This window comes from Ursus americanus, chromosome 3 (genome assembly GCF_024610735.1).
Source record: "Ursus americanus isolate L20-20 chromosome 3, mUrsAme1.1.p, whole genome shotgun sequence".
NCBI lineage: Eukaryota > Metazoa > Chordata > Mammalia > Carnivora > Ursidae > Ursus > Ursus americanus.
Window position 1 is genome coordinate 78,585,849 of NC_142129.1, and position 17,022 is coordinate 78,602,870.

At 32.5% G+C, this 17,022-nt stretch overlaps 1 protein-coding gene across 3 annotated transcripts in view; it reads left to right on the top strand.

The window, feature by feature from the left end:
- Positions 1-17,022, top strand: part of HGF (hepatocyte growth factor) — a 79,171-nt gene that overhangs the window by 52,449 nt on the left and 9,700 nt on the right. For all 3 annotated transcript variants that reach the window (XM_045793376.2, XM_045793375.2, XM_087861137.1), the window contains 8 exons: positions 602-704; positions 4,119-4,252; positions 9,695-9,733; positions 10,928-11,024; positions 13,805-13,879; positions 14,733-14,879; positions 15,407-15,513; positions 15,637-15,782. In XM_045793376.2, coding sequence (XP_045649332.1) covers positions 602-704; positions 4,119-4,252; positions 9,695-9,733; positions 10,928-11,024; positions 13,805-13,879; positions 14,733-14,879; positions 15,407-15,513; positions 15,637-15,782 — 848 coding nt within the window. The remainder of the gene's footprint in view (positions 1-601; positions 705-4,118; positions 4,253-9,694; positions 9,734-10,927; positions 11,025-13,804; positions 13,880-14,732; positions 14,880-15,406; positions 15,514-15,636; positions 15,783-17,022) is intronic.

Sequence of the window (17,022 nt, forward strand, 5' to 3'; positions counted from 1 at the left end):
TCAGACTCACCACCAATAATGGAACAAACTGACATCATATCTCACAAGTTAAAATGCTCTGAAAAGGACAAAATATCATCTATGCCATAATCCTGTCCTTAACTTGATTTTAATCATGAGAAAATAATCAGACAAAATGGAATTAAAAAGCATTTGAAAACAGCTGGCTTGGGTGACTCAGAATGTTAATCTCAAGAAAGACGAAACACAACAACTGTGACAAGTATATGAGTGTTCATTATATCATTCTTGTGACTTTTCTGTGGAGCAAAATTTTTCCAAAGAAAATGTTGGGAAATATATATATATATATGTCATTCTAAAAATTCTCATTTCTTTGGTATCCCTAAGGGTCACTCATTTAATTTTTTTTTTGATTTTTTAAAAATTTATAATGAGATGCATAAACCCTTATTTTAAGGAAGAAGAAATTTCACTGAAAATGAAGATACTTTAATCTGAAATATTTGAGTATCTTTGATTTGTACAGAGTGTTTTCAACTTTTACATTGACTTTCATGAATTTGCATGCTTGTAAAAAATGTTTTTGTTCTATACTTCCTTGTGTTCATTAGTCCTCTTTCATTTATTTTATGTTTAGATTGTTATCGTGGGAATGGCAAAAATTATATGGGCAATTTATCCAAAACTCGATCTGGACTAACATGTTCAATGTGGGAGAAGAACATGGAAGACTTACACAGGTGTGTAAATATCTTTCTTTCAGTACATAATATGTAGTGATAACAGCGGATAGTATATTCAGATATGCACATTGTTATTTCTTTCTATTATATATCATAATAAGCTAATAAAAAACATTAGATTTGTTATTCTGTGCAACTCTATTTAATGTATGCCCTTTCATGTAACAAATTTTTTTCTTTTTGAAGATTTATTTATTTATGAGAGAGAGAGAGAGTGTGCACAAGCAAGGGGGGAGGGGTAGAGGAAAAGAGAGAACCCTAAAGCAGACTCCCCACTGGTTGCCCGACCTGGAGATCATGACCTGAGCCGAAATCAAGAATCAGCTGCTTAACCGACTGAGCCACCCAGGCGCCCCCAAACTTTTAAATAAGCAATTCAATCTAACACACTTTTATTGAATATTTACTATGTGTTCTGTTCTGTGATAGGTGCCCATGAGAGACATTAATAAAAAATGGGCATAAGTTTTGGCTTCACCTTCAAGGATGATATGGTCATATTGAGTAAACAACTGTATGACTTGATAAGACATTTCATAATTAAGTGGCAAATCTAGTGTTTCAAATAGTACATTATATGATTGTGTTCTCATAATTATTAATTGTTAACATCAGTTCATGAAAAATCAGTAAGTGACCATTTTCACGGACATATATACCTTAAATATCCACTTAAATATTAAAAACAGAAACAGGTTTCCTGGTATAGCTTTATTCTGACACATTAAACTTTTCTACAACTAAAAGAATGTATAATATGTAATTGAAAAAAACTATATATTTCAGAGAATTAGAGATTTTGACATTGGACATATTCACAGAAAAGTATGTCTGCCACTATCTGCCACTTGACCCTAGCAATAGTGCTAGTGTGTTTGAAATTACTAAAGAAGTCTGAGACATACTTATGACATAAAACTGATTTTTACCAAAATCCCAGAATAGCATATGAGAAGAATAGAAGGAGAAAAGGTTAGCATCATTTGATCAAGTACTTATGCCATGGTTGCTTTCCATAAGTTATTATCTTGCCATTACAATCCTATGTGGAAGATATTTCTATATGTGTGAATAAGAATTTAATGGCTCCAAGAGGTTGAGTTATTTTGCCTCTAGTCCTACTTTAATTTTATTCCCTTCCAAAATGTACTCACTAGTGGATGATATGGTTTCTATTAATTTACTTCACAAACAAATAGTGACAGTTCTAAAGCAGTGGTCTCCAACTTAAATATGCATTTCACATATGTAAGTTGCATGTGTGCTTTTGTTTTCTAATAGCCACATTTAAAGAAGTAAAAATAAACAGCAAGACTATTTTAAATAATATTCCTTATTAATCCAATATATCTAAAGCCTTTTCATTTCAATATGTATTCAGTATAAAAAATTGTTAATGAGATCTTTTACATTTTTTCATAGTAAAGCTTCAAGACCTGGTATATATTTACAATTGGAGCACCTCTCTATTTGGGCTAGCCACATACCAATTCTTCAGTAGCCACGTGTGGCTAGTAGCTACTGTATTGGACACTGTAGCTCTAGGATTTCAAAGATAAGCAGAATTCTAACCTCATGGATCTCACACTCTGGAATGCCAGCCAACAGCAAATGTCAATACCATATTATAAAAAGTCATGAAAAAGATCATTACAGAATTTTAAGTGAAATTTAGCATGATTAAGATTAAATGCTAATTTCAACACTGCTGTTTGGTGGATCCAGTTCTTATGGGCTTGTGAGAGACAACTATACCAATTCTGCCATCGGAAATCACTGAAGATTTGGATATTGAAAACCTGGTATTTTTATGGCAGAAGAATTTATACCTCAGAAATTAGCAAGGACAACAAATAAAGACTTCCTACACATCTCAGAGTGCCCTTTTAAACATTACCAACATACCACTGGAAATATATGACATATTTATTTAGGGAACTCATACTTTAACTCCTAATTCACTGAGTTTGGGTTGGACATTCGGAAATAGTTAAAAGTCATTTGAGGGGCACCTGAGTGGCTCAGCCATTAAGCGTCTGCCTTCAGCTCAGGTCATGATCCCAGGGTCCTGGGATCAAGCCCCACATCAGGCTCCCTGATCGGTGGGAAGCCTTCTTCTCCCTCTCACGCTCCCCTTGCTTGTGTTCCCTCTCTCACTGTCTCTCTCTGTCAAATAAATGAATAAAAATCTTAAAAAAAAAAAAAAAAGAAAATGTCATTTGAAAACAATTTGCAGTAAATTGATGAATGGTTGTTTCATGGTACCATTTTGGTTTAAGAATAAACTACAATTGGGTAAGGACATAGTACAGAATGGTGGTTTTGAACATTAACTCTGGAAAAAGCCATTTGTTCAAACCTCTGCTCTACAGCTTATAAGCCATGTGACCTCAAAAAAATTGTTTTCTGTGGATTTCTATTTCATCAAATATAAAATAGCATAATCTTAAAGCCAGTCTCATTAGGTTGGTCTAAGGTTATATGTGTACATCATATAAAATAGAATCTGGCACACAGTAAGTACTATTTGTGTTTGCTGTTTTTATTGATTTAGAAAATGAACCTGAGTTTGGAAAGACAGTCCAACTTTACCTGGCCAAGCTCTTTCCAGTTTTTAAATGATCCATTAATTACATTCAAGCGTGATAGTAATTAATAATACAAAATAAACTCAGTTATTTATATAGTTTTCATGACTTGGTCAGGATGGCCATTTGGAATTTGGCTTTATTAATCTTATCAAAATAAATATAAATACTGATGCTTTATGATTGGGCATGGTCTAATAAAATAAGAGTATTTTTGTTTTTCTTTTGTAATAAACTTAGTTAAGATATAAAATGAGAAAGTGTTACTCAGTTATCTGTTGAAAACTCATATATTGTAACTATATAATCACTGAAAGTTTAGATTTTAATTATTTCATTAGCACACGATTAGTTTTTCAGTGTATCTTTCTGTCCTTTGTCATAATGATGTTGGTAGTGATGCTTTTTGTTTCTGAAACATGAAGAATACTTTTGCAACAGCTTGCATTTTCTATGTATTTTATACCCTTGATCTTCTTTGTCATCTGCTCTTTTTCTGGCAGTGTTTCTACCCCATTTCTATGCATAGAGGTGTTGGTTGTCACCTCACCACTGTAATTATAAAATAGAAGCAAAATCACAAATTTTTCATCATTTTACCTGTGCTAATTATGTAGCCCTATTCCATAATCCCAAGTAGAGAACAAACTGCAAACAACAACAAAATAAGTCTAAAACAAAATAACCAAAATTCACACCAAATAGAAGCTTGTATTGTATCCACGATGAAAGTTACATGCTAGGATTTTATCTCCTTGTGACAGTTTGTTTCTGTTAGATGCAATAAGCATCTTGAGATGTTTAGAGTTTGTTGTTTATGCAGGCATATCTTCTGGGAACCAGATGCTAGTAAGCTGAATAAGAATTACTGCCGGAATCCTGATGATGATGCCCATGGTCCCTGGTGTTACACAGGAAATCCTCTCATTCCATGGGATTATTGTCCTATTTCTCGTTGTAAGTACTTTTAATGAAGTTCTTCAGGTGAAATATTTTAAATACACTGAATCTCCTTTAAATTGATATCTCAATCAGAGGTGGAAATATAGGAGGCTGGTGGGGATGCATTCCAGACAGCAACACACACACACACACACACACACACACACACACACACACACACACACAACCTTTCTCCATCTCTCCTATAGACAAGGAGACACTTTGCTGGCCTTTTAAAGAAGATTTTCTTCCTCAGAAGACCCTCCTTTGAAATCCAGAAGTAAGAAATGGCCACCATTGTAATATGACTGCACCAGAAAAGACCCCCTTCCCAATACTAACTGTTCAGGCTGTGAATATAGCAGAGCTCTAACAAAGTCCCCGCCCAGTAACGGGCTCATGGACAGACCTGAGATGGTGTTGCTTTCACTTTCTTCTCAGTGTACTAGCCAAAGACTAAAAAGCCTAGAGTATTCCATCAACATCTCTGAGTCAAAGATGGTTTCTTTTAAAGCTGATTTTGTTAAAAGAGTATCAGTGTGTAAAGTAAAAGATATATGTAAAATATATATGTCTGATATACCTCATATAAAAGAGCTCCTATATATTAATAAGAAAAAAATGAGATAATTTAGGAGAAAAATGAAGAAAATAAATCTTCAACAGTAAGTATAATTAATAAACAAACAATACATTAAAACTTCATAGTAAGAAAAAATGAAATTGTAGAAGTATAAGATCATTTTCACCTATCAGGTTGGGAAATAAGAAAATAATTGTTAATGCTCAATATTAGCGAATGTCTGGGTAGTCAGAGTCTTTCAATACTGTATTACTTTGTGAATTGGAAAGCTTGTCTGAAAATCAGTTTGGGGAAATGTCTCAGGATTTTTCAACTATGGCATTATTGACGTTTTCTACTGCATAAATCTTTGGTGTAGGAAGCTGTCCTGTGCACTATAAAATGTTTGGTGGTATCCCTGGCCTCTACCCACTAGATGTCAATAAAATCACCCCTCCCCCTAGTCATGAGAACCAAAAACTATCTTTAGACATTGCCAAAATTCCCCTGGGGAACAAAGTCATCCCCACTGAGTACCACTGAATAATATATATTGAGATGGAAGTATATCCTCCATATGCTATTGAGTGAAAAAAGGCTTAATATAAAGCTGTGTCAGTAGCAAAAGACCATTTTACTAGACTACATACCTCATAGGATCTGTGTTTTTAACAAACATCTTTAAACACTATGTTAAACTGTCTCCTGTCTAAAAAGGACATATTTGTATAAGTTCAGTAAGAGTCCTATTTTAAGAATATTTCTCTTGGTTGGTGGGGAGGATGAGTGAAATAGGTGATGGGGATTAGAGAATACACTTATCATTATGAGCACTGAGTAATGTATACAACCACTGAGTCACTATAGTGTACACCACCTGAAACTAATATAACACTGTATGTTAACTATACTGGGATTAAAATTTTAAAAACTCTACTGGATTAAAATTTTAAAAACTCAATAAAATCAAAAAAGAATGTTTTCCATTTGAGAAAAGCTAGTAGCAACTACCTTGAAAATAGGAACAAAAGCACCCATTTTAAAAAGATTAGATTGAAGAAATTACGTTTACTTTAAAACATGAAATACAAATACATAATTAAAGAGATAATTTTTTGCCTTAAGTGGAAACACTAGTCATGTTTCACAAAATTTTAGCATAAAAAGGCAAACTTCTTTTTTTTTTTTATTAAATATTTTATTTATTTATTGACAGAGATAGAGACAGCCGGCGAGAGAGGGAACACAAGCGGGGGGAGTGGGAGAGGAAGAAGCAGGCTCATAGCAGAGGAGCCTGATGTGGGGCTCGATCCCATAACTCCGGGATCACGCCCTGAGCCGAAGGCAGACGCTTAACCGCTGTGCCACCCAGGCGCCCCAAAAGGCAAACTTCTTAAATATGATTTTCATCTAGTATGGCTATAATTAAGATCTGGAACGTCCCAACCTAGTTTTAAGAAGTATATTATCTATAATGGTAAATAAATACTTATAGATTAGCAAAGAAATATCATATTATTATATTTATTTCATTAGCTGTAATCATAGCCTTTCAAAGTAATTCGTGTGTTCCTAATTTTCTATTTTTCTCATATTAGAGTTTGCATAGGGCCTGAAAATGTTCTTTAGAAGATGTCTTTCGAGGTTTAACACTACAAAGCAAAGAAACCTACCTCTCTGGGACATATATCTTTTTAATGATTAAAGGATTATTTTTTTATAAATATTAGCTTTACCTGATGGTACCTTTTTGTGAAGTCTTTATGATTAAGAATAATGGAGGTTAATAAATATCCAATGGTCTAGGAAGAAGAAAAAAGTCAGGCTTCTAAGATAGTTCTAGTGCACATACACAGCTAAGAGTAAAATGCTCCTGTAGAATCTCGGGGAACTGTGATTTGGTTTATAAACCTGACAAAGGACTCTAATTAAATGCTTTCAAAACATATTTTCAACTAACATTTTAAAACTAAAGTTAGTAATGTGCTATTGGAAGACTGCAGAGTGTTGCTAGTATTTGATTAAATGCTACTGCAGATAACTCATTTTTATTTCAATATATTCTGAACATTAATTTCAATAAGTATTTTTACACTGTCATTTTTCTAACTAATATTTGTAGTCAGGATTTATTTACATTTTCCTGCTGGTGAAAGGCTAATAAAATTTATCTTTAGAAGATCTGAGTTCTTATTTATTTAACTGTAGAGACTGTATAAATCATTTTCACACTGTATATTTGTATTACAAAACATACAAAAGTTTTTCTTTTAAAAATATGCTTACAGAGTATTACTTAGCATATATTTTAAAGATTATCAGATAGGTAAAAATAAAATTACAGAAATGCCTACATATTAATCTATACACATACACACTTTGTAGATCTTAGAAAAATCTTCAGTATTAAATACTTAGGATGTAGTGGTTAAGAGCTTCAATTCCAACTTCCAGGTTAAGGATTCAGTTCTCTCACTGTAAGTGCCTTGGACAACTTAACTTCCATCTCAGTTTGTATTATTTATTTATTTATTAATAATTTTAAATTGAGTTGCTATTGTGTGTAAAGCCCTATATTGTAACATGCTAGGTATTCAGCAATGTAAACAATATTTTTTTTACCTTTGGTTAGTTCTCAGTGTAGAGACATTTATGTAAATACAATAATTTAACAAATATATATATTCATATTAAAATATATAATGAAAATGGAAACATAGATATCTGCCTGGAGAAATATGTGATGTCCATAAGGTTTTGAATTTGGTTGAAACTTTAAGAATACATTAAAGAAAGTTTTTTATAGTAAGAACTCATATTTGGTTCTGAGGCCATATAAACACCCACATACACACAAACATTTACCTATTCTTCCATAGGCATAACTTTTATTATTGACATGTTTCCCTTCAAATTTAAGTTGAATCAATACTGAAAATTTGTATCATATATATATATGATAAATATATATATGATAAGTATATATAGATGATATATAAATTTCAGATTTTAGTACTGTGGTAGAGCAAAAAGAAGTAAGGATAGTATTTGATGGTAAAATGGCAAAGTCCTAGAGCGCATTTTCTCAAAGTTTGGCTCAAAGTGTGCAATAGAAGAACCTAGAATGCTTTTTAAAAACTCATAACCTAGCCACCAACTCAGAATCTCTAGAAATCTGATTTTAAGTGATATTTCAGCTTATTCTAAAGTGTGAGAAATATTGGTTTAAAGGAAAAATATATAAATATAGAATAACTATAAATGATCAAAGTCCCAAATACACAATCTCTATAATTTTTTTTAAATTTAAATACTGCAGTAAATTACAATAATGAACTATTTGTCAACTTATTAACTTGATGCTTAGAAATAGAAAACTTGATATACAATTAAGGATAGAGAGGCCTAGTCTTTTTTATCACAATACCGGAAGGAATAAATATCTAGTTTTTAATTTTAGAATTTTCAAGGAATTGATTTGAGTGGAAAAACCAATATTGTTGATGTTTTAATGACCATAGTTGGCCTCAATCCTAATTTGTACTATGAGCTAAAACACTGACCTTAGCTGACTCTAAGACAAAACCCTCCCCCAGGCTAAGCTAAAGGGAAAGGGAAATAATGAAATTTATATGTTTGCCTTTACCCTATTCATTTAAAATATCTAGATCTGGAAAATGAACATAAATAAAAACCCTTTAGCATATATTAATTCTCATGAGATTCTCCATAAGTAACAATCAAATTTGCATGTATTACAAAGGAATGCATATGCCATTATTGTTTTGTTGTCGGTTTATTTGAGCTCAGGGCATTTCCAGGGATTAATAACCAGCTGGTCTAAACAGTGCCTGACTAAACTCTATGCCATCAATTCTGAACAGTTAGACATTAAACTCCAGGAAATGTCCTATGCCTCATTCATTATTGCATAAATATTTTCAAATCCTAGCATCTTCCAAGCTTTTCTCTTTGCAGCTATTAAACCCCAGTGGGGAGGTTATGAAAAAGTAGTGAGCTATGAGGTTTTAGTTAGAGTTAACTTGCAGTTCCCAGTTCTCTTTTTTCCATACTTTTTTTATTACAGTGTGGAAAAAGCAATATTTGAAATATTCTAACAAAGCATAATTATATTTTGTTATCCCTCTTTTTCCATTAGTGACATTGATTTCTATCTTCTAGAATTCTTGAAGAGTTTTCTGAAACATGTGATGTTTCAGTTATTCTCAACCCATATTAAAAAATAAAAATAATTGGGGCGCCTGGGTGGCACAGCGGTTAAGCGTCTGCCTTCGGCTCAGGGCGTGATCCTGGCGTTGTGGGATCGATCCCCACATCAGGCTCCTCCACTGTGAGCCTGCTTCTTCCTCTCCCACTCCCCCTGCTTGTGTTCCCTCTCTCGCTGGCTGTCTCTATCTCTGTCAAATAAATAAATAAAATCTTTAAAAAAAATTATTTTCAGAAAAAATACTAAGTGCCCAAATTATCTGTATGAATGATCTGAGCAAAGTATAATAAGCATTAAACTATTCAATGGATTGTTCATTGCCATGTCAGGCATTTTGGTAAAATGATATGGCTCCTTGAGGTCAGCAGTTCAGTCCAAGCTACCAACACACTCATCAAACCACACACCTGGGAGTCTCCACAGTCATCAAATAGGGTTTTCCTCACATTATCCAATACCAGTAGGCATGTACCTTCATTACGGCCTAGTAAGAGTGATTCGTATTACTAAAAGCATACTATTGCATTTTATCTTCAAATAAAATGTCACAAATTTTAGGGAGTTATCCAATTCATGGACATTTGCATTTCAATATATAACTTTGGTTCTATATAACAGAAATATGTATGTATGAATTGTGTATATGTGTATATATTTATTTTTACAGGTGAAGGTGATACCACACCTACAATAGTCAATTTAGACCGTAAGTAATCTTTTAAATATATAGTTTATTTGACTCTCTACATGTCAGAAATGATGTCATCATTTTCTTCACGGAAAAATATCACTATATTAACTTCCATCATAAAAATAAGTTAATTTATTTGTTTTTATTAATTTTTTTCTATGTGCATGTGTAAAAGAGGTTACAAAGGCAACTACATACTGAATATCAAAATTCAATTTTCAGAAAATATAAGATGTTATATTTAACTTTGAAAAGAGCATTTAACTTGTTTGTAATTTTGGGCAAAATGTATGTAATGGATATTCACTATCCTTTATATTAAGTCAGGATGCTAAAGTTAGAAAGAATAAAATCAGAAGGTCGGAAAGTTATGCAGTATATCTATCCTGCTTTATCTTTAAGGCTCTTTAAATGGTCCACTAGGTAAAAGGTGATACCAACTGGGAGGTTCAGTGAATCCTTAGTTTAAGAAAATCTTTTTTGGAGCTGCTTGTTTTTTGATTTTCACATTCTTCTTGGGCTGAAGGAAGATACTCAAGTGTTTTGACTTAAGAGACCACCTACTGTGTCCCAGGCTGAAGAAGCAAATGGAAATTTTAGACAATGCACAGGAGTAGAAAAGATAAGGCAAGGAATTTGGAGAAGGGTCAGGAAAAGTTGACTCCAAAGAATTTGATATTGTGTCATTTGGATATAATGATTTGGACATAACAGTTATGTCATCTGGACACGATGTCAATAAATACAATGTTGATAATCTGTTTGAAAATGGCTCTACATTCTTATAAAAATTCGGAAGTAATAAAAGAATATAGCTTTTAATTGAGGCTATTGATTTCCATTGACATTTAGAAATAACTACTATAAATAACATTGTTTCATTTTATATTGAGATTTGTGAAGGAAATACAATTAGTGTTAGACCTGAAGAGCCTATACTTAGTGCTTGGTGAGAAAATCATTTTCACTATGGAAATACCTTGAGTTGATTCATTTTTCTATGTTACTTGTCTACTTAGATGAGTATAGCAAACGTTTTCGGCCTGATTTCACACTCCAGTCATAATACTTACCTTCTTTCCCCCCAAATGTTCTTCTGATAAAATTACAGTAGTTACATTTCTTTAATTACCATTGCTTTTAAGAAAACTGAGAGGCATTGATTATTTCAAAATATTTTGTCAAAATGTTGTTTGGTCTACTTTTTAGATCCTGTAATATCTTGTGCCAAAACGAAACAATTAAGAGTTGTAAATGGAATTCCAACGCGAACTAATGTAGGATGGATGGTTAGTTTGAAATACAGGTAATTATTTATAGACACAAATTGTATGTATTTGGATTATTTGCAAAATTCATATTCCCAACAGGATGGTTGTGCCATCCACAAAGGCACCCATTTGAGTGGGACACAAGAGGAGACTGACCGTATCATGCTTGCCAAACAGAGCCTGGATTTTACAATTTGTGCCTTCAGAGATGGTGACTTTTTAAATGTTCACAGAGGTCCCATATGTGTTGGCACTGTCTGATTACAAGTGACACTTCAGAGTGATTAAGAAAACACAACTAGACAGAGAAACTACTTATACCTTAATATCACTGTAGTAGTTGTTATACACATGTGATTATTTTCCTAATCTAGGATATTATGACTTTATTTTCTAACATGCCTATGCATAGTCATATCAGAAACTTTACATTTGCTTTTAATTTCTAATTTTTGATTGTAATTCTAATGAAAATAACAATAATTTTAAGTTTTAGAATATTTTATCATTTAAAAGAAAGATAAACTATATTGATAGTTGAATAGCTTTGCTATTATGCTATTCACCATGGATAAAAAAAAAATCTTGACATGTCTATTTCTCAATGCTTTTAAGAATCATAGATGTTCGGGGTGCCTGGGTGGCACAGCAGTTGAGCGTCTGCCTTCGGCTCAGGGCGTGATCCTCACGTTATGGGATCGAGCCCCACATCAGGCTCCTCCTCTATGAGCCTGCTTCTTCCTCTCACACCCCCCCTGCTTGTGTTCCCTCTCTCGCTGGCTGTCTCTATCTCTGTCAAATAAATAAATAAAATCTTTAAAAAAAAATAGAATCAAAGATGTTCTCAGTAAAATCACTTTGCATAATATACTCATACAAAAATAAGATTAGTAATTATGTTGAAGAATTAAATATTGAAAATAGAATTAACTTAAAATCTGATCTTACGACTTCCTAAATACTACATATCTTATGCCATATGGTAATCAATATGTTAAAGTGTCCTTTTATCTGTCTCTTTTGGAACCTTATCATACCACCTACCCCAAAATGCACCTGAATTCTCACCACATTTTCCCTTGTTTTCGAGACACCCTATGTTTCTCCCTTCAAGCCTTTAAGCTGTTGTTCCCACTAAATGTTGTAGCTTTTTTCCTCCATATTTTGTGCCTGGAAAATCCTTCTCATTCTTCAAATACCAACTTGAATATCTCCTCTTTTTGGAGACCCCTTTTGTTCCTTTACCTCTAACTTCCTAGAGTAGAGGAAGAAAGTACATCTTTTGCTACAATTAAACCACAGTGACATTAAAATAGAATAAAGACAACTTGAAACCAAAGTTCTTTTATGAATAAACCAATTCTTAGCAAGCATGGAGTTTATATCTTTTGATATAAATATACATAAGACTTTAGACACCAGGTAGAAGATGTCCTAAAGTTCTTTTAATATATCCTTCTTGCAAGGAGTAACCCATCAATTTTACAAATATTTGTGTTGATAATTATAGTGTAGCTGTCCTAGGTGTGTAGTATTGAAACAGAATTGTGAAACTCACAGAATATTACAGCCAATTATGAAATACAAAGATTTAATGAAGGCTGCCAATTTTGGAAGAAGAGTATTTCATTTTCTTTCTGAAAGAAAATGTTCCATGAGTCCACATATCTGAATGGATTAGTGATTCTTTGTAAATCTCATAACTTCAGAAAAAAAAAGGGGGCATATACTTCTAAATTTATTATTACCCATGGGAGAATGTATAAGAATACTCCTTTGGAAGTCTCCATCCTCAGAGGAGCAGGTGAAACTCTTTTTCATCAGATTAGATGAAACTTTTAGATAAATATATTTTTCTTTTAAATCCAAGTCCTCAGTAAAAACAGCTGTTTAGTTATTCTTCCAAAACACATACTGAGAGGAACAGAAATTAAAACTCAATATATACTCTCATCCTCCTCTATGGTAGAGGCCATAAATAATTGTGGTCTTAGTCTGGGAATCTTCTTCTATTACCCTCTGAAGCACTGAACATCTGTAATCTTTGGAAATGTAAATTGTGAAAAGTTTTCCTTGTTTCATTTCTCTGCCAAAAAACAATGCATCTACAGATTTAGGATATCATCAAATAAATGTACTAGTGTTTTTTTATTCTGGACAAGTATTTTATAATTTTCTAGATGATGTGTCTTATAAAATTGTTTTAATATTATAAGTGAAATATTATATTGCTTGTTTTAAGCTGAAGAAATTTATTCAAACTCAGCGATGTTCTAAGTTAATGTATCAAAAATAAGTAATGGTAATGAAAGAAGGGAATAGTGTACAAATATATATTGCTACCACCAGATAGTTTTCATGGTTTAGGTAAAAACTCAAATTTGCATTTTTATAACCAGACACTGAATTTAAAAGAGGTCTACGTTATTTTTGTTGTTCTTTTGTGTGTTTTTTTTTGTTTGTTCTAAATATTCTATCTTTGTAGGATATATTTGCTTTCTCAAGGATAGAGACACGTACACGTGAACATGTGTGTTGGCAATGGATGTTGGTGTGTAGTGACAGGGCTCCTTATACAAAAATAAAGTTGATTTCCTAAAATTGTAATCACATTATGAAAAAATGCTAATGCTACAATCATCAAATATCATCTTTGCAGTCAAATGATTACTCGTTTTATTCTAGCTGAGTTAATTTCTACATTTTCCTCTCAGATGCATTTATTTTTTAACGAATGGAGCCATAGGTTTTGCATTAATTGGCAGGCACCCTTTCCATGCAGATGTTACTTGTTTCTCTTTCCTCTTTCTCATAGAAATAAACATATCTGTGGAGGATCATTGATAAAGGAAAGTTGGATTCTTACCGCAAGACAATGTTTCCCTTCTCGGTAAATGTTTCTGAAACCAATATTTGTTTTAAGCACTTAAGAATATGTAGGGCTTCCATTTAGCTTTTAGGCTTAGAATGTTTATTCATTTAACTGAGTCACCAACGAGGGATGAACAAATTAATTTCTTTCTTTAGATTTAGTCACAAAACTTACTTTGACTTAATTGATATTTACGATTGGATACTACTTCTGTTCACTTCTTTCCACAATTGGCATTACTCTCATTTGGGGGGAAATTTTGCTAGAATTATGTAAATGATTTTTCCTCAACCTCCTCTTTGCATGCTACATGTCTAGATAGAAATCCTTTTCTGAATTAACAGCAAATTCAATTCTCACTTCTCCTTTCTTATGTAAATCCAGCCTCAGAATCATCTTGGGAATAATTTTTAATGAGAATTAGCCTAAGGAAAGTTAAGGAGGCAGCATCTGTAAGCTTACTTCCTGATTCTCATCAAGGTCACTGATTTTGTTAGTATAAATTTTCAGTCCTCGGTGATAAACAAACCAAACATACACAAAGCTAAGAAGAAAAATCTGCAGAAAATTATAATTCATGTAATGTGCTTTACCTGAGACTTTTTCACATGTGATTTACTCTTAAGCATAATCAAAAGGTTTTTTTTTTCTTAAATAGCTGTTTAGAATTTGAGCAGTTTAAAGGTTCTTTTTGCTTATGTGTGCTTGTAGCATTCAGAATCTCTCGTAACAAATGTCTTGTTCTTTATTATACTTTGATTCAAATTTTAAATTTAGGTTATTTATCTGCCCTTCTAAGCTAAAATAATAATACGTGTGAACAATATCATCCAATTTAAAATTATATTTTACATTTTAATTTCTTACTTAGAAACAAAGACTTGAAAGATTATGAAGCTTGGCTTGGGATTCATGATGTCCACGGAAAAGGAGACGAGAAACGCAAACAAGTTCTAAATGTTTCCCAGCTGGTATATGGACCTGAAGGATCAGATCTGGTATTACTGAAGCTTGCTAGGTTAGTTGCTTGAGAATGTTTTGCATTTTTAACTTGCAATGGAGTTAGTAAAGCTTTTTCTTCAGCTATGTGGCTCTTCTCTCTCTTTTATGTAAATTTATTATAAAAGCATATGTCACATGTCGTGTGTGTGTGTGTGTGTGTGTGTGTGTGTGTATAGAGACAAAGAGTCATCTTCAACATTTTTAAAAATTAATAAATGAAGTTTGACCAACAGTTTGATCAGCCTGCTCTAAAACCAAAATTTAGTGAATAATCATTTGATAACTTTAATAGGTAAAATAATGAATTAAAAAAAAAGGCAATGACCATTTAGCAAGTAATATTAGCAAGTAAGTGACTCATTTCTCTGCTACCTACTCCTACCTCTACTACATAGATCATATATAAGACTTTCCCTTTTTCTTAAGAAACAAGACTGTTTATTCTCTCTTAATCTTATATTAAAAATTAATACTAAATTTTAATTTGTTAATTTTGTGTTGAATTCAATCAAGGGTATTTACCATTGTATTTTCTATTTTCAGGCCCGCTGTCCTGGATGATTTTGTTAGTACAATTGATTTACCTAATTATGGATGCACCATTCCTGAAAAAACCACTTGCAGTGTTTATGGCTGGGGTTATACTGGATGTAAGCTATTTTTAAAATGAAAAGGCAATATCATACTTATTTTATCTAAAATAATTCTATTTGTTTCTTATTTTTCTCAGCTTACCCTGTGCTCATTAATGTACATTTTTTACCCCATTCTAGCCATCAACTCTGATGGTCTATTACGAGTAGCACATCTCTATATTATGGGAAATGAGAAATGCAGCCAATACCATCAAGGGAAGGTGACTCTGAATGAGTCTGAAATATGTGCTGGAGCTGAAAATATTGTATCAGGACCATGTGAGGTAAAAAGAGCATTTTTAAAAAATAAGAAGTATATAATAAATATAGTTTCTTATGTTTCTTTTTTGTTTCTTATTTGTGTGTTTGGTCCATTTTTCTCAAATAAAAATTATTGTCTATCAACTTGTTCTAAGAGAGAAATTGGGAAAGATAACCCCTTCATTATCCTTGTACACTTATTTTAACTAAACAGTAAGAAGATCCATGTTTCATTATCAGCAAGCTACAATGATATTTGTCTCTAAAAAAGCAATAAATTAATACAGCCAGAACTCTAACGGAAAGCTGGTCAAATTAAAAGTATCCAATATGCAGTTTGATATAATAGCTTGCATTTTTCTAATGTTTTCTAAAGTTATCTGATCTTCTCAAATTCTCCCTAAATGAACTCTATCCCTGGTTTTAAACTTTTAAATGTGTTTTTGGTTAAGCCAGTGTGTGTGTGTATGCTTGCGTGTGTGTGTGTGTGTGTGTGTGTGTGTGTGTGTGTGTGTGTGTGTGGTTTAAACAAATTCTATTTTAAAAAACCAGAAGGTCGAAGTTGGTGACTTTAAGAGCTTGAACATTTTCATTTGTTAGGCAACTGTTCTTTCAACTTGGCAGTATTCCAATCCCTATTTTACATAGACAAGCTGTTAAACCATTATTTTACATGTATTTTTTTTTACTTTTTAAATTTTATCTATTTATTTTTATGCACACTTTGTGCTTTTAAAATTATTTCTGAAGTTGAGAACTTTTTTTACATTTTTATTAAAAATTTTAATTTCAATGTGGTTAATATAAAGTGTTATATCGGTTTATACTACACAATAAAGTGATTCAAAAATTCTATACATTACTCAGTGTTCATCATGTACTGTTAATCCCCTTCACCTATTTCACCCATCCTCCCACGCACCTCCCTTCTGGTAACCATCAGTATGTTATCTATTGTTAAGATTCTGTTTTTTTGTCTTTTTTTCTTTGTTTTGTTTCCTAAATTCCATGTGTGAGTGAAATCATATGGTATTTGTCTTTCTCTGACTGACTTATTTCACTTAGCATTATACTGTCTAGATTCATCCATGTTGCTGCAAATGGCAAGATTCCATTCTTTTTTATGGCTGAGTGATACTCCTGTGTGTGTGTGTGTATGTGTATCTATGTATCAGATCTTCTTTATCTATTCATCTATTGATGGACACATGAGTTGCTTCCATAATTTGCCTATGTAACTAATGCTCCAATAAACATAGGGGC